The sequence below is a fragment of the Prionailurus viverrinus genome, chromosome C1, assembly GCF_022837055.1.
Source record: "Prionailurus viverrinus isolate Anna chromosome C1, UM_Priviv_1.0, whole genome shotgun sequence".
Taxonomy (NCBI): Eukaryota; Metazoa; Chordata; class Mammalia; order Carnivora; family Felidae; genus Prionailurus; species Prionailurus viverrinus.
The window spans coordinates 149,260,024-149,278,903 of NC_062568.1; the positions used below are offsets into that span (position 1 = coordinate 149,260,024).

An 18,880-nucleotide genomic window follows, 5' to 3' on the forward strand; every position below is an offset into this window, starting at 1 on the left:
ATTTTTTTTTAACCTTTTATTTTTATTTTTGAGACAGAGAGAGACAGAGCATGAACGGGGGAGGGGCAGAGAGAGAGGGAGACACAGAATCGGAAGCAGGCCCCAGGCTCCGAGCCATCAGCCCAGAGCCCGATGCGGGGCTCGAACCCACGGACCGCGAGATCGTGACCTGAGCTGAAGTCGGACGCTTAACCGGCTGAGCCACCCAGGCGCCCCAAAATCAACATAATTCTAAAGTTATAGAATTGTCCAAACAAGAACTCTGAGCTTTGGGGTGCCTGCGTGGCTCAGTCAGTTAAGCCTCCAACCCTTGATCTCAGCTCAGGTCATGATCTCATGGTTCGTGGGATCAAACCTCGTGTCAGGCTCTGGGCTGACAGTGCAGAGCCTGCTTGGGATTCTCTCTCTCTCCCTCTCTCTCTCTCCCTCTCAAAATAAATAAATAAACTTAGAAAAAGAAAAAGAACTCTGAGCTTGGGTCGCCTGGGTGGCTCAGTTGATTGAGCGTCCAACTTCGGCTCAGGTCATGATCTTGCAGTTTGTGAGTTCGAGCCCTGCATCGGGCTCTGTGCTGACAGCTCGGAGCCTGGAGCCTGCTTTGGATTCTGGGTCTCTCCATCTCTCGGTCCCTCCCCTGCTCATGCTCTGTGTCTCTCTGTCTCTCAATAATAAATAAACATTAAACAAAAAAATTAAAAAAAAAAAGAACTCTGAGCTTTTCCTTGGCCCTTTCTTAGCCCTTTGATGCTGTTCAACCTGTAACTTCTCTTAGTGTAGGAGTCAACAAACTTTTTTTCGTATAGGCCAAGTAGTAAATACTTTAGGCTTGTGGAACGTATGGTTTCTACTGCAACCACTTAACTCTGTTAAGTGTAGGTCAGAAGCAGCCACAGATAATACACTAACAAATGAGTATGACTGTGTCCCAATAAAACTTTACTTGCAAAACCAGGTGGTAGTCTTGATTTGACTCAGAGGCTGTAGTTTACTGACCTGCCTTAGAGCACTGATAGCATGGAATGCGTTTTGAATACTAAATACCATGACTAAGAGTATAGAACGTATACTTCAGTTTACCTGCAATGACTCTTCATATTATTTTTTAAAATATTCCATGGGACAAGTTGAACAATACACATGGCCTCAGAAAATTATTCTTAGGATTGGAAAGTAGTGGTATAGCAAAATCAATACATGCAAAGGATACAAAAGTAATTCTTTTTTAAAAAAATGTTTTTTTAACTTTTTATTTATTTTTGAGACAGGGACAGACAGAGCATGAACAGGGGAGGGTCAGAGAGAGGGAGACACAGAATCTGAAACAGGCTCCAGGCTCTGAGCTGTCAGCACAGAGCCCGATGCGGGGCTCAAACTCACGGACTGTGAGATCATGACCTGAGCCGAAGTCGGACGCTTAACCGACTGAGCCACCCAGGCGCCCCCAAAAGTAATTCTTAAAAAACAAATACAAAATGCTAATGAACTCTTTAAAAATTAATATTTTGATTTCTAGGCTGTGAAAAAACATATATTATCAAATGATTAAGATTAAGATTGATTAAGACTGGATTGCTATAGCCAATCTGAAAAGCAATTTAAGAATGACAAATGAAAGCCTTCAAAATGTTCATACTTAATACAAATTACTCTTAAATCTATGAAAATATTCCCAGCTTAACATATAAGAGAGAGATAAAATTAAAACCATGATGAGGGATGCCTGGGTGGCTCAGTCGATTGAGCACCCAACTCTTGATTTTGGCTCAGGTCATAATCCCAGGGTTGTGGGATTAAGCCCTGTGCCAGGCTCTGCGCTGAGTGTAGAGCCTGCTTAAGATTCTCATTCTCTCTCTCTCTCTCTCTCTCTCTCTCTCTCTCTCTCTGCCCTTCTCCCCCACTTGCACGTATACTCTCTCTAAAATAAAACAAATAATAATAAAATAAATGAAAACCATGATAAAATACCATTCTCAACTTTCAGATTGGCAAGAACTCCAAAATTTGGGGAGTACAAAAATAATATTATTCCTACAGAGGGCAATTTAGCAGTATCTACCAAAATTCAAATAAACTTGCTCTTTGGCCCAGATATCCAAAGTCTAAAAAATTCATCCTATGCCTATACCTGTATTCTATGGCTATGTTGTATGAATTGAGATATATCAAACTAACTCACTATAATAGCATTGTTTATAACAGTACAAGATCAGAAACAACGCAAATGTTCACATATAGAAATATTATGTAGGGGTGCCTGGGTGGTTCAGCTGATTAAGCGTCCAACTTCAGATCAAGTCATGATCTCACAGTTCATGGGTTCGAGTACCGAATTGGGCTCTCCACTGATAGCTCAGAGCCTGGAGCCTCCTTTGGATTCTGTGCTTCTCTCTGTCTCTCTCTCTGTCTTCCCCCCACCCCCAACTAGTGCACACGTGCGTGCTCTCTCTCTCAAAAATAAATAAACATAAAAAAAAGAGAGAGAGAGAAAAGAAAAGGGGCACTTGGGTGACTCAGTCAGCTAAGCATCCAACTTCAGCTCAGGTCATGATCTCAAGGCTTGTGAGTTTGAGCCCTTTGTTGGGCTCTGTGCTGACAGCCCAGAGCCTGAAGCCTGCTTCAGATTCTGTCTCTGTCTCCCTCTGCCCCACCCCCACTCATGCACTTTCTCTCTCTCTCAAATATAAACATTAAAAAAAATTTTAAAGAAATATTATGTAGCTGTACGAATAAAAAAACAAAGAAAAAGAAAAAGAAGATCTACATATATTAATATGGGGAGATCTCCAGGAAATTTTTTAAGTATAAAAAAACGGGAACATAGGTAGTATGCTCCCTTTTATAAGAAGGGGAGTTATATAACTGCTTTTTGCTGATATGTGAATAAGGAAACCCTGAAAGATATTCAAGTAATCTAAATGGTTACCTATAGGGAGTGGATGGGAACTGAGATAGAGTAAAACACCTGTGTGTGTGTGTGTGTGTGTATACACATATATGTATATGTATATGTGTGTGTGTGGTTTTGATTTGTGAACCATATAAATGTATTAGCTACTCAAATAATACTTTTTAAAGAATATTATTATTTTATATCACTTTAAGGATTAAATGAGTTTGTAAATGCACCTAATATAAAATGTCTAGCATATTGCTTTACATACAGTGGATGCAGCTATGACCATCTGGAAGTCTTTTTATTTTATTTTTTTTAAGCATGTTTATGAGTTTTGGGTGGGGGGTTAGGGGCAGAGAGAGGGGGAGAGAGGGGGGGAGAGAGAGTGAGTGAGTGAGAGAGAGAGAGAGAGAGAGAGAGAGAGAAAATCCCAAGCAGGCTCTGAGCTGTCAGTGCAGAGCCCAACACAGGGCTTGTACTCATGATTATGAGATCATGACCTGACCCAAAATCAAGAGTTGGAACTTAACCAACTGAATCACACAGTCACCTTTGGAAATCTTTTTATGTTATCCAAATGGCATAACAAAAACAAATAAAAAATACCAAACATTTAGACTCAATATTTTCACCTCTAGGAATTCACCTTAATGAAATCTAAAAATGGGACAAAGTTTCATAACTGTCGAAACAAACCAAAAACATAAAAAAAGAAATATTCAATAAACTATAGTACATCTATATTCATAAAGCATTTCTAAGGACAGAAAATGCTCAAAATATGAAACTTTATAATCTCAAATGGTGGAGGGGAACAGGGCAGTGGGGGTGGGAAGTGGGGCATGGAGGGCAGAGATATATATGCAAAAATAAAAGACCTAGAAAAAGTATAGCAAATAAGCTTTTACAGAGGAACTGTTGGTAATTTTTTTTCTCTTTTATTCTTTTCCATATTTGTCAAATTATCTTTCAAGCACATAGTCCTAAAAAAGGAAAGAAAAGAAAAGAGAGATGGGTGCCTGGGTGGCTCAGTCAGTTAAGTCTCCTGCTTCAGCTCGATCATGATCTTGCGGTTTGTGGGTTCAAGACCCAAGTCAGGCTCTGTGCTGACAGCTCAGAGTCTGGAGCCTGCTTTGGAGTCTGTGTCTCCCTCTCTCTCTTCCCCTCCCCCCCTCTCAAAAATAAATAAACATTAAAAAGAAACAAAAAAGAAAAAGTATAGCAAATAAGCTTTTACAGAGGAACTGTTGGTAATTTTTATTTTCTCTTTAATTCTTTTCCATATTTGTCAAATTTTCTTTTAAGCATATACTCCTGAAAAAGTAAAGACAGGAAAAGAGAGATAGGGCACCTGGGTGGCTCAGTTGGTTAAGTGTCCAACTTCAGCTCAGGTCATGATCTCATGGTTTGTGAGTTTGAGCCCCACATGGGGCTCTCTGCTGTCAGCAGAGAGCCTGCTTCGGATCCTCTGTCCCCCTCTTTCTCTGCCCCTCCTCTGCTCTCTCTCTCTCTCAAAAAAATGAATAATCTAAAAGAGAGAGAGAGAGAGAGAGAGAGAAAGGAAAAGAGAGAAAATGGATTTGGGGATGAAGGAGATACAAGTTAAAATCTCACATTATTATATACTCCTTTTGGACAAGTTAATTAAGCCCTTAAAACCTCCAGATCTGTAAAATGGAGATGATATCTAAATTCCAGGGTTACTTTGAGGATTACAGACATTTTATGTATAAAGGACACAAATAATATCTTAAACACAGTGAACACTAGGTATAATTGCTACTTCTCATACATCTGTGCCACATCCTTCCCTATATATAAATGTAAAATTACACTATACTCCTCCCATCTGAGATACCACTCACTTTAACATGTAAGCAAGTTTTGCAAACACTGAAATGTAAAAAATGATCATCTTGGATTTAATGAAATACATTATAGCTTTAGTGAACTAAATGCTACTTTCCACACATACCTTTTTCTTCAGTTAAATGAAGTACATATTGCATTAGAATCAAATATTAAAAATAAAGGGACTGTTCCCATGGAAATGGGATTCCTTAATCATTAGGAAAATGCAAATCAAAACCACAATGATATACCAACTCAGACAGCTTTAGGTAGCTACTATTAAAAAAAAAAACAAAAAAAAAAAAAACAGAGAAAGATGTTTCCAAATGACATATCAGATAAAGGGTTAGTATCCAAAATCTATAAAGAACTTACCAAACTCAACACCTGAAAAACAGATAATCCAGTGAAGAAATAGGCAGAAGACATGAATAGACACTTTTTCAAAGAAGACATCCAGATGGCCAACAGACATATGAAAAGATGCTCAATGACACTCATCATCAGGGAAATACAAATCAAAACCAAACTGAGATACCGCCTCACACTGGTCAGAGTAGCTAAAATGAACAAATCAGGAAACTATAGATGCTGGCGAGGATGTGGAGAAACAGGAACCCTCTTGCACTGTTGGTGGGAATGCAAATTGGTGCAGCCACTCTGGAAAACAGTGTGGATATTCCTCAAAAAATTAAAAATAGAACTACCCTATGACCCAGTAATAGCACTACTAGGAATTTACCCAAGGGATACAGGAGTGCTGATATATAGGGGCACATGTACCCCAATGTTTATAGCAGCACTTTCAACAATAGTCAAATTATGGAAAGAGTCTAAATGTCCATCAACTGATGAACAGATAAAGATGTGGTTTACATATACAATGGAACACTACTTGGCAATGAGAAAGAATGAAATCATGCCATTTGCAGCAACATGGATGGAACTGGAAGATATGCTGAGTGAAATAAGTCAGTCAGAGAAGGACAGATATCATGTTTTACTCCTATGTGGATCTTGAGAAACTTATCAGAAGACCATGGGGGAAGGGAAGGGGTAAAAATAGTTACAAACAGAGAGGCAGGGAGGCAAACCATAAGAGACTCTTAAATACAGAGAACAAACTGAGGGTGGATGAGGTTGGGGGAGAGGAGAAAATGGGTAATGGACATTGAGGAGGGCACTTGTTGGGATGAGCACTAGGTGTTGTGTGTAAGCGATGAACCACAGGAATCTACCCCAAAAACCAAGAGCACACTTTACACACTATATGTTAGCCAATTTGACAATAAATTATATTTAAAAAACAAAAAAAACAAAAAAAAACAAAAACAAAAACAGAAAATAACAAGTGTTATTTTGAGAATGTAGAGAAATGGGAACCCTTGTGCACTGCTGGTAGAATGAAAACTGGCAGAGCCACTATGGAAAACAATATGCCAGTTCCTCAACAAATTAAAAATAGAATTACCATGTGATCCAGAAATTTCACTTCTAGGTATATATCCAAAAGAACTGAAGGCAGGGACTTGAGTAGATATTCATACAGTGATGTTCATAACACCATTATTCACAATAGCCAAAAGATAGAAGTAACCCAAATGACCTGTGATGGATGAACAGATAAATAAAATGCAGTGTATACATAAAATCAAGTGTTATTCAACCTGGGAAAAGAAAGAAATTCTGACGTGCTACAAAATGGATGAATCTTGAGGACATCATGCTAAGTAAAATAAACCATTCCCCCAAAGACAAACATTATATAATTCCATTTATGAGGTACTTAGAGTAGTCAAATTAGAAACAGAGGGGGAATGGAAAGTTGCTATTTAGTGGCTGTACAGTTTCAGATTTGCAAGAAGTTCCAAAGATTGGTTGCACAATAATATACCTAACGCTACTGAACTATACATTTTATAATGGTTAAAAAGGTAAATTTTATGTTATGTATATTTTACCCCTATAAAACAAAATTAAAGGGCTGTGATGAGAACAGATCCACTTCAATAACATAATTCACTGAAAATATTTTTTTTACTTTATTTTGATTTGAGAGAGAGACACACAGAGAGAGAGTATGAGAGGGTAGAGGGGCTGAGGGAGAAAGAGAGACTCCCAAGCAGGCCCTACACTTAACACAGCCCAACGTGGGGCTCGATCCCACAACCCTGGGATCATGACCTGAAATCAAGAGTTGGGACACTCAACTGAGTAACCCAGGCACTCCATCACTGAAAATAGCTTTAATGGACTACGTAAATTCACTTAAGGAGGACTATTTATTTTTAAGTTTGTTTGTTTATGTATGTATGTATCTCTACACCCAGCATGGGACTTGAAACTCACAACCCCAAGATCAAGAGTCACTTGCTCTTCCAAGTGAGCTGGCCAGGCACCTCAGTACTATTTTTTTTTTTTCAAGCAATGAAATCTTTTTAAAATTTTTTTTTAATGTTTATTTACTTTTGAGAGACCAAGAGAGACAGAGCACAAGCAGGGGAGGGACAGAGAGAGAGGGAGACACAGAATCTGAAGCAGGCTCCAGGCTCTGAGCTATCAACACAGAGCCCGATGGGGGGCTCAAACCCATGAACTGTGAGATCATGACCTGAGCCACCCAGGCGCCCCTACAATCTCCTTTTAAAAGTTATGAATATGAGAGGAGCCTGGGGAGCTCAGTCGGTTAAGCAGCCGACTTTGGCTCAGGTCATGGTCTTGTGGTTCGTGGGTTCGAGCCCCACATCAGGCTCTGTGCTGACAGCTCAGAGCCTGGAGCCTGCTTTAGGTTCTGTGTCTCCCTCTCTCTGCTCCTCCCCCACTCATGCTCTGTCTCTCTCTCTCAAAAAAAAAAAACATTAAAAAAAATTTTTTTAAGTTATGAATATGGTAACAAAAAGCCATGAAATAAAAACCAAGTTAAGTTTTAAACCACATTAATAAACATTTTAAAGTTTTTGGTTTTTATTTTTTGTTTTTATTTCGAGAAATAGAACACGTGCGCGTACACATATACCAATGGGGAAGGGCAGAGAGAAAGGAAAATGGAGAGAAAGAGAGAATGCCAACCAGGCTTTTTGCTGCCAGCACAGAGTCTGGTGTGGGGCTCAAACTCATGAACTATGAGATCACGACTTGAGTAGAAACCAAGAGTAGGACACGTAACTGACTGAGCCACCCAGGCATCCTAAACTACCTTAATAAACATTTTGACTGAACCATTTAAAACTTCAATTGAAATTTAAATACTATAAACAAAATACTATGGTCTGAGCAATAAACTTATTCGACTTCATGTTTTTTGTTTGTTTACCTGGGAGAGAGAATAATACCAAGACAGAGGAAGATCAAACACTCTTAGTACTGCAGTCTTCAAGGAAAACTGTGATTCGCTTACTGTTTCTTCTGACATGACTCCTCTTACAACCTTCATTAAATGAAACATAAAAACATATTAGCCATTAAATGAAAGATACAAATTGAAAATTTAACTCTATCAGTGTTTTCTTTTTGCAGTTAATTATTCATGATATACTTCCCTGAAGAAAATTATGAGCCAAATTTACTCGAGCTAAAAGTTTACTAATCCTCAAAGCATCCAAAAAAGAAAATGTGTTAGATTTGAACTATGAGTTCAAGTAGCGCATTTTCCTTAGAAAATTACAGGTCCTAGATTCTCTCTTTTCTGCTTAAATATTTCAGCTTTTTAAAAAAATTTCAGTTTATTTATTTATTTCTAGGGGGAGAGGGAAAAGAGACAGAACAAGAGCGAGAGCGAGAGCGAGGGCGAGGGCGAGGGGGAGAGAGAGAGAGAGAGAGAGAGAGAATTCCAAGCAGGCTACACATCGGTCAGCATAGAGACCGATGTGGGGCTCACTCAGGAACCGTGAGATCATGACCCTCATCATGACCCTCATCGTGGGAAACGGAACACCACAATTACCATAGGCGCATATTCATTCAGGCTCCAAGATCTCTGAGAAAACGTGAGATGTAAGGTTAAAAATAACCTGAAAGGACTTGAGTGAATTGCCCTTGGAAAATGTGGTCTGTTCTTTAGTATGCAGATAGGGATGTTTTGCTTAAAGGAAGCCAGCTGTATATAGCACAGTGCATTCACTCCCTTTGTCTTTGCCTCTATCGTAAAGATTCTTACCGGAACATATGTATCTGCAAGGCTGCTCTCGTACACAACATACATGTACGATAGCTGAATCAGATGTACACCATTGACATGCTTTGCTAAGCTTTCTGTTGTTAATCATTGCTGATCTGTTTTTCCTGAAAACGTATATAAGAAGATGTACAATAAACCTCGGTACCTAGGGTTGTTGGCTCTGGGTCCCCTGTGCCTCGCTATACTGTTGTCTCTTTTTCTCAGTTCCTTCGCCATCCCAGGTCCACGGCCCTCTGAGGCCAACATCAGATACTAAACCAACTGAGCCACCTAGGCACCCCAATATTTCAGCTTTTAAATAAAATTTAAAACCTATTTCTTCCCACTTATTTCCTTCAAATAACAGGAGGTACAGGTACTGAAAGGAACCTGATTGGAACCATGACTCCTGGGGCTAGAAAGTAACCTCAGTTCACTGAACTGAACTTCAGAACTCAGGCACTTATTCTCCTACTATTCCATTTTAAAGATGTTCAAAGAAATGCTACATGCATGCTATGAAATTTTAATATTGTTTTAATGCCTATTTCTATTGAAACCAAAGAGAAGTCAGATAAGAGAAGTCAGAGGTCTACAGAGAAAGCAGCTATCTCTCATAAAGGCCCTTAAGGGTAGCAGAACTTTCACAGACATGATGGTTCAGGGTCTGCGTCTATGCTTTTCAAAGCCAGAAACTCAATTTTATCTGCGTACCCAGTTGGAAACACAATAAACAAATTCACATAGTACTGATATATAAATCAGCTTACATGTTTATTCATTTATAATAAGGAAATACACTAGTCAAAAAAATACTTATATATGTCATCAAGACATACCCTCTGAGATAAAACACTGTAGGAGCTAGGGGCTCCTGCGTGGCTCAGTCAGTTAAGTGCCCAACTCTTGATGTCAACTCAGGTCATGAGCTCACAGTTTGTGAGTACAAGCCCTGCACAGAGCTCTGCTCTGTGCTGACATGAGGAGGTTGCTTCGTATTTTCTCTCTCCCTCTCTCTCTGTCCCTCCCCTGCTTACGCTCTCTCTTTCAAAATAAATTTTAATACCATTAAAAAAAAAATGTACTGGGCCGCCTGGGTGGCGCAGTCGGTTAAGCGTCCGACTTCAGCCAGGTCACGATCTCGCGGTCCGTGAGTTCGAGCCCCGCGTCAGGCTCTGGGCTGATGGCTCAGCCCGGAGCCTGTTTCCGATTCTGTGTCTCCCTCTCTCTCTGCCCCTCCCCCGTTCATGCTCTGTCTCGCTCTGTCCCAAAAATAAATAAAAAACGTTGAAAAAAAAAAAGTAGGACCTAAATTCATACGTTAAAAAGTTTGCCTGGTAAACACAAAATTAATGGAACCTAAGGAATATTTTATCTAGGCCAATTAAAAGCCTGACAACAGTCTCTGGTACACAAGAGGGTAGGCTTTTCCAGTAACCAGAATTTACGTCTACCAAATTTAATATTTCTTTTCCTTGAGTAGGGCTATATAAACATTACTAAAGAGAAAATAAAAATCAAAAATCTTCCAACAAAAGCTTATTGGCTAGGGGCTCCTGGGCGGCTCAGTCCAACTCAATTTCAGCTCAGGTCATGATCTCATGGTCGTGATATCGAGCCCCGCATGGGACTCCTCACTGGGCACGGAGCCTGCTTCAGATTCTTTCTCTCCCTCTCCCTCTGCCACTCCCCTGCTTCCCAGCACGCTCCCCGTTCAAAAAAGAAAAAAGAAGGGGAAAAAAAAAGCTTATTGGCTATACTTTCAGTCCCTTATTTCTGCATATATCTCTGTGCTTTTTGCAGACTCCAGACCACTTTCTGTTAATATGCAGACTACCCTTTACTGTTAATATCTTTTTTTTTTCAGACAAGCATCAAAACCATTAAGTAGTAGTATCCTTTCAAGAAAAACAGTAATACTAAAGGTAGGTTACTGCTACTGACACCTTATTTATTCCCTACTAGCGACACTCACAGAGTGTAAACTTAATCCCCCTTCACACATACTCTAATTACAATGTTTAGACCCAGTATAATTCTTTCTAATTTTTTTTTAATTAATTAATTATTTTTTTAATGTTCTGAATCAGAGGCAGGCTCCAGGCTCTGAGTTGTCAGCAGAGAGCCCAACCGCCGGGCCTGAACTCACAGACCAAGAGATCATGATCTGATCACGATCTGAGCCGAAGTCGATGCTTAACCCACTGAGCCACCCAGGCACCCCTAGACTCAGTATAATTCTGATTGAAGTACACTTATTCCAAGCAACAAACTGTGATAGAAACATATTGCTGAGAAATACAAAGGAAATTAAACCTGAGAAAAATGGTCCTCTGGAGAATGAGATTAGGGGTATAAGGTTGTGCAGGGAATCATTCCTTTTCATTATAAGTCTTCTCTAATATTTGATTTTTTTTAAATACCTATATGTATTACTTTTCAAAAACACTACACTAAAGGGGTGCCTGGGTTGCTCGGTCGGTTAAGCCTCTGGCTCTTGATTTCTGCTCAGGTCATGATCTTGAGTTCATGAGTTCAAGTTCTTGAGTTGAGCTCTGCCCTGACAGTACAGAGTGATTGAAAACTTAATAATTAATAACTGAATAACTTTTAAAAAACTAATCATTTCAGTTTCTTCCATAAATACTAATTAAAATAAACACGAAGGCAGTTTAATTATTATTCAAATTTGTAGAAGCCTCTAAAACATCACCAAAACCACTATATTATGTAATTATGTAACCGTTGGAGAGCTAAAAATGTGTGATAGTTTGTTTCTTAAACACCCTAAAATTCTATTCTACAGCTTGCTTTATAATTTCAGCAATAATGAAAGTCCAAATACCCCTCCCCAAACTGACGTGAAACGTAAACTCATGCACCCGAACTGAGTAAATATTTAGTTGCAATAAGGATAAAATAACAATAATAATAAAGGTCTGTGCAAGAGCAAGATCTTTTGGAGTCCTCCTTCCACAATATAAATGTGGAACAACTTTGTTTACAAAAGGGCCCTGAGGCCACAATCCTCCCTATGCTCTATTATTCTCTGAAAGCACCAGCAAAGAAAGAGTAATCTTTCTCATTCAAAAACCACTCCCTGCTCAAACCACTGGCATTCACGCAAAAACTTGGACCACGCTAGCGGCCCTACCTCCACCAGGACCCTCACCCCCGACCTCCACAAGCACTATCCTCAGCGGTCTTCTTTTTTTTTTTTTTTTTTTTTTTTTTTTAACCAAGGGACCAGAAAAGTGGACTCTCGCTCGGCTCGCCCGCCCAGACCCTCGGTTGGGCTCTGAGCAGTAGTCGGGAGCCCACCCTGATTCAGCGCTCCCCTTGCGGGCCTCCCTCCGGCGTGCGGACTTCTCTGGCTTTCTGTTCCTTCACCCGCCCTGAGATTCCCGAGGGCCAAGGCCGGGGCTCCTACCCGCGCCCCACCACGCCCCACCCTGCTTGCCTCGGCCCCCGCGGGCTACACGACCCCACCCGCCCCTACGCCCTCCCCCTCCACCCTTGTACCTGGTGCTACAGGTCAGGTGCTGCGGGCTCTCGCCTGCTTCCCAGCCGCAGCCCAGCACTGAAGAGCCGCCTGGCCGCGGGGGCGGAGTCCTTCCGGGGTCAGAAGTGGGAAGGTGGAGAGAATGTGGCGGGGGCCTTGTAGCCTTTCAGCGTGAGGGGCTACGTGTGAAGCCGCTCTCGCCATTTTTGTGTAGGGTAGAGGCTCCTGCCTTGGCAAATGAGTTCTAAAGACTGCCTAAGAACTGCATTGTTGCAATGTTGTCAACTGGTATCGTAGTTTGTAACCTTTTGAGGGATCTAGGTCTATTCAGTGAATCTGGTGCCCTGTGGGGATTTTACCCCAGAAGAATGCACATAGACTCTTACAGACGCTCATACATTATTAAAAGAAAAACATATGTACAGTCTATACAAATTCAGATGCCCGAAACCAATCCATGGATCCCGAATTAAGAACTTCTACTCTAGATCCGCAGCACCTAAACTAATGAATGTTAAGAGGCATTCCAATCCTGTATCGATGAAGTTACTGATTTCAATTACTCTCCACGTTTCCACTGACTTAAAATATGTAAATATGGCCACCAATGAGTTGTCAGGCAGGGTATTCACTGCTCTTAGGTTCTAATACAGAGAAAACAAGGAGGTGGGGAGCGTGGAGAATGACAATAAAAAAAGATGCTGTTTCTATTTGCAGTCTTGAGTCAAAACATTCCATCAGAACTGCAGATTTAAAAATTCCAATTACTGATCATATTTGTGGTGAAATGCCCAAGTAATTTTGTAAGGATAGCTAAAACATGACAGCAGTTGTTACTATTCCAACCTAAGGAACAGGAATGAATAATCATTTCTATTAGTTTTCAAAATTCCTATTTAGTCAAATGGAAACTAGGAAATGACAATACTGATGTGTGACATCACTAGATGAATAATAACCGAAAGTGCACAGAGTTCTTGGTGAAAATATTTTGCACTTTTTAAGTAAATGGAGGTATTGACATTTGAAGAACCTGGAATGTGTAAGGTTTTTTGTTTATTCTCCCAGTCTCCTTTCTGCTGCCTCCTCCCTACATCCCACAACTTACATTCAACATAATGGGAACAGCAGTAGTAATGATAAGTACCACTTAAAGCAACTTTACTGACGACATTATCTCTTTGAATTCCACAATAGACATTATGAAAGAGATATTTGTACATACTGGTTATGGATTTTACTCTTTAACAAGGGAATAAGAAATGCATATTTTCTTTATTTTCCTAAATCAGTGTAAATTGCTCCAAGCCCCCCTTCTCCTGGGTTGGCAGATTATTTGCTAAAATTCATGAAGGGAAACCTCACTAAAGTGGACATGAGGTGCTACAAGGAGAGTGGAAGGGGAAAATGTACCACTCGATGTCAATTAGAGAAAGAATCATCAATCACAAGCCCCAATAAGGAAAGAATACACTGTATCTCCTACAAGAAATCCACTACTACCCCTACAATTCAGCCAGTGAGAAGCCATCATCACCCCGAATCCTTGCTTTTCTCCAAAGGACTTTTGTTCAAAACAACCCCTCCCAACTTTCTCCTTCTCCATAAAATAATGTTTTTCTCCTGTGTTTGTCAGACTTGCCTATGGTTTGCCATAGCTTGCTTGTCCCAAATTGCAATTCTCTGTTATTCCTAAATAAAACCGTGTTTGCTGATAAAATAATTGACTTTTATTTTTAAGGTTAACATGCAATGTTAGTCATTAGTAGGTATATCAGTTAGGATGCTGTTAGCTAGAAGCAAAAAACAAAAACAAAACGCAAGTAGTTTGTTTAATAATGGCTTAAAACCATAGGACAGAGTATTTCACATGGATGCAGCATCAGGCAGGCAGAGACTCATATTTGCATATGATGTCACAAGCTATCTTAGCCCAGGGGAAAAATGGGTCTTGGTTAATTCTAAAGGTCTGTCCCTCACCCAAAGTGAGGGGAATCATTAATCAACCATTAATGAATGTGGGAGATCCTATATGCATAGTATCAAAACAATACTGTAGTTTCAGACTGCCTGAGTTCGAATCCTTTGTCTGCCACTTACTAGGTATGTGATCTTAGGCCAAAAACTTAACCTCATTATGCCTCAGTTTCCTCATTGGGGTGTTGGGAGATAAATGTAATAGTATTTGTAAAGCACTAAGATTCTTATATAAGTTTTTAACTTGGGTTACTTGTAACTCCATGGGCTCTGAGGATAAAACTTTATCTCCATATAATCGGTTTCCTTTGTTATCCTATATATTTTGTTTATGCACGTAAAAACATTACTTTGAGAAGAGGGGCTCTGTCAAAGGGATCAAAGATAACAAAAAGTAGTTAAGAACTTAGAACAATCCTGGCACAAATTTCTAAGATGTATGGCATATTCCGTGGGACTTTTCTACATTCTTTGGCATAAGCTCCAAAGTTAAGAGAAACAGATGCCTAGTGCCCTAAGTATTCTTAAAAAGGATGCTAGACCAACTCCACAAGGCATGTTAGGAGAATGTGAGGCTGATTTAGCAATCCTCAGTACTCACATACCTCCAGGGAATGATATGGCAGAATTGATCAAAGAAGACGGAAAAATGAAAATGCCTACGAGAGAGTTTTCTGGAGTGCTGTGCAATTTCCTCCCCCTCTTCCCGAGTGGGGAGGAAATAACCCATCCTACTCCCACCTCAAGACAAGTGAAGGAATTTTAAGAAACTCAGAGAATTTGACTTCCATGTCCTGTAGCATATGTCACCTGAAAAGTCTAAAGACAATAGACTATCCCAAGAGGCCTTTGATGGCAGAGCAAATACAGAGGGCTGCAGTGGCAGTGGCCTGTACTTGCAATTCTGCAAGAAAAATTATCCTATGGGCCAAATGAATGCCACAGAAGGTAGCCAGGCTTGAATTACCTTAATAGTTGTTATCTTTGAACCAGGAACTAAGTGGACTATCCAAATGGTTAGCCACAGGTTTTTTTCCCCTCCATATTAGAAAAATACAGTGAGGGGCGCCTGGGTGGCGCAGTCGGTTAAGCGTCCGACTTCAGCCAGGTCACGATCTCGCGGTTTGTGAGTTCGAGCCCCGCGTCAGGCTCTGGGTTGATGGCTCAGAGCCTGGAGCCTGTTTCCGATTCTGTGTCTCCCTCTCTCTCTGCCCCTGCCCCGTTCATGCTCTGTCTCTCTCTGTCCCAAAAATAAATAAACGTTGAAAAAAAAAAATTTAAAAAAAAAAAAAAGAAAAATACAGTGAGAGGTTCCCAGCAAGGGAGGCAGTCATTGTGGAACTCACAAAAGGGCTATAAGAAAAAAGCCAGAATTTAGGAGTGAGCCACATGCAGAAGGCACCCAAGTCAGATTGAACGCACTGACTGCATATATCTGGTATTTCATTTAGGATATTTAGGCTCACTGCTCACTCTAACTGACACAGTAAATGGCCAATGAACTTCATAAATTATTGGTAGAAACAGCACTTATCAAGTGAAAATATTAAGCCTGACCAAAGTCTAGCATTTTAGTTAAAAACAATCACATCACCTAAATAGATTAATTCTTTTAGGTAATTCATATATCCAATTACTTTTTTCATTAACTGCTAAAATCTGGCAGAGTTCCCAGAAATAACTCAGGGCCTCCTTTTAAATCCATAAAATGCCAAAGGGTATATAATGGCCATTATATCCTTGTTCTCATTATCCACCCAGGAGTGTTTGGCAGGCTCCTCCACAAGTCTCAACTAAGCTGATCAAGGCATTTAGAACTCAGACTATGGTTCTAGATGCTAATTTAGAACATTTAGTCCATATACATCCAAATATTACAGATTCAGTTCCTCAAAATTATAAGTGTAGTGATACCATATGACCCAGAATTCCTATATAATACACAAGAGAAAGTAGAAGATACATTCACATAAAAACTTGTACACAAGGGGTTCCCCAGTGGCTCAGTCTGTCAAGTGTCCAACTTCAGCTCATGATCTTATGGTTTGGAGCCTGCTTGGGATTCTCTCTCTCCCTCTTTCTCTCTCCCCTTTCCCCACTTATATGCACTCACTCTTTCTGTCTCAAAATAAATAAATAAACTTAAAAAGAAGTTACTTTGGGGTGCATTGGTGGCTCACTTGGTTGAGCATTTGATTCTTGATTTCCGTTCAGGTCATGGTCCCATGGTTGTGGGACTGAGCCCTGCACCAGGCTCCCTGTTGAGTGTGGAGCCTGCTTAAGATTCTCTCCCTCTCTTCGTCTGCTCCTCTCCCCAACTTTTGCATTCTATCTCTAAAATAGAAATTAAAATAAATAAATAAATAAATAAATAAATAAATAAATAAATGTTATTTGACACAAAGGCACCTGAGTGGCTCAGTCAGTTGAGCATCTGACTAAGGGTCAGGTCGTAATCTCACAGTTCATCAGTTTGAGCCTGGCATCAGGATCTCTATTGTCAGCACAGAGCCTGCTTCTGATCCTCTGTCCCTTTCTCTCTCCGCCCCTCCCCTGCTCACACTCTCTCTCAAAAATAAATAAAACATTAAAAAAAAAAAGAACAAGAACAATAGAATTAAAATTAAAACACATGGAAACAAGAGTTCCTATTTTGTATATTTGGAAATTATAACATTTCAAAAGTCTAAAAACCATACTATTTTTAAAATTAATAAAATTAAAAGAGTTGCATCTGTTTTCTATATATTTAAATGAGAAACATTTTGTAAAGTATAATTTAGAAATATATTTTATATAGTTGGAAAATATATTTTATGTTTCTTTCATAATTTCATATTCACTCATCTTCTTCCATAGCAGGTTTATTGATTTGTCCATTCTTATACATTGTGGCATGCACTGTGCTGAATGCTGGAAAAATAAGAAAAATCCCTGCTCACAGTTTGGTTCAGGAGATGGAAAAGTGAATAAATCACTGTGGTGTATAATAATGACACCACAGTGTATAATTTATAACTAGAAGTTTAATATCACTAAAGAATATTCCATAAAAGAAAGGGTCCAAATGGCCTTAAGAAGTTGAAGTTTGCTTCTCCCAGGAGGTGACCCTTGAAGGATGTGAAGTTCACTTTTAAGAGAAAGAGTAAAAGGCAAAAAGTCATTCTATGCTTAGGGTTAAGGAAAGCAGCACTAAATAAAAAAGGCAAGGAGCAGGGGCACCTGGGTGGCTCAGTCGGTTAAGTGACCTCAGCTCAGGTCATGATCTCATAGTCTGTGATGCCTGAGCCCTGCGTCAGGCCCTGTGCCGACAGCTCAGAGCCTGGAGCCTGCTTCAGATTCTGTCTCCCTCTCTCTCTGCCCCTCCCCTGCTCATGCTCTGTCTCTCTCACTCTCAAAAATGAATAAATGTTAAAAAAATTTTTTAAAAAGGCGAAGAGCAAATGTTTTGCCCTTTAGGAGAATGAAATGTAGGGGCGCCTGAGTGGCTCAGTCGGTTAGGCGGCCGACTTCGGCTCAGGTCATGATCTCGCGGTCTGTGAGTTCTAGCCCCACGTCGGGCTCTGTGCTGACAGCTCAGAGCCTGGAGCCTGCTTCAGATTCTGTTTCTTCCTCTCTCTGACCCTCCCTTGTTCATGCTCTGTCTCTCCCTGTCTCAAAAATAAACGTTAAAAAAAATTTTTTTTTAAAAAAAGGAGAATGAAATGTAAATTCAAAGAGCTTGAGGATTGCATGTGTTTGATAGGGTGTAACAAAAGATGAGATAAGAGGAGAAAATCTGGGTGGAACTAATGCCACCAGGGGCTAGGATGAGGCAAGCAAAGTGCCTAAGGTACACAGGTGCTCTGTTTTAGGCAAGTGCAAGGTCCTTAGATATTGCTCTTTAGGTACCTTGCTTATCTCATCCTAGGCCCTTGATGAGAAACAAAACAAGACAAAACAAAACAAAATAAAACACTTTTGGGGCAACAAGGACTCATTAAAGAGTTACAAGATGGGATTTATGTTTTAGAAAGAGTTATGTTCAGAATAATAACATTAAATTAGAGGAGAGACTAGAGTCAGAAAGACACGCAGCCATCAAAGTAATCTAGGTAAGAATGAAGAGGATCTGTACAGAGGAACCTTCTTAGGTTCTCTCCCCCATGGAGTCAGTTGAACATCTATTGATTTTTTTCTTCTTCTTTTTTTTAAAGTTTATTTGTTCTGAGACAGAGAGCGAGAGAGAAGAGGGGCAGAGAGAGAGGAAGAGAGAAAAGAGAGACAGACAGAGAGAGAGAATCCCAAGCAGGCTCCATGCTGCTAGCAGGAGCTCCATGCTGATGCAGGGCTCAGTCTCACAAACTGTGAGATCATGACCTGCATGGAAGTCAAGAGTTGGATGCTTAACTGACTGAGCCATCTAGGCAGTCCCTTTTTTAACTTTTTGAGGAACCTCCATGCTGTTTTCCAGAGTAGTTGCACCACTTTACATTCCCACCAACATTGCAAGAGCATTCCC

General features: G+C 40.1%; 1 protein-coding gene across 4 annotated transcripts in view; it reads right to left on the reverse strand.

The window, feature by feature from the left end:
• The window catches only part of MIGA1 (mitoguardin 1), a 106,154-nt gene extending 93,638 nt beyond the window's left edge, over window positions 1–12,516 (reverse strand). For 3 of the 4 annotated variants that reach the window (XM_047871463.1, XM_047871462.1, XM_047871461.1), the window contains exons 1-2: window positions 12,423–12,516; window positions 8,058–8,171 (exon numbers count right to left, since the gene is read on the reverse strand). In XM_047871463.1, coding sequence (XP_047727419.1) covers window positions 8,058–8,156 — 99 coding nt within the window. In that variant the 5' untranslated portion in view covers window positions 8,157–8,171; window positions 12,423–12,516. Of the gene's footprint in view, window positions 1–6,215; window positions 6,293–8,057; window positions 8,172–12,422 lie in introns of those variants that run through there. The other variant, XM_047871464.1, reaches the window with a different exon arrangement.
• Window positions 12,517–18,880: the final 6,364 nt, after the last annotated feature.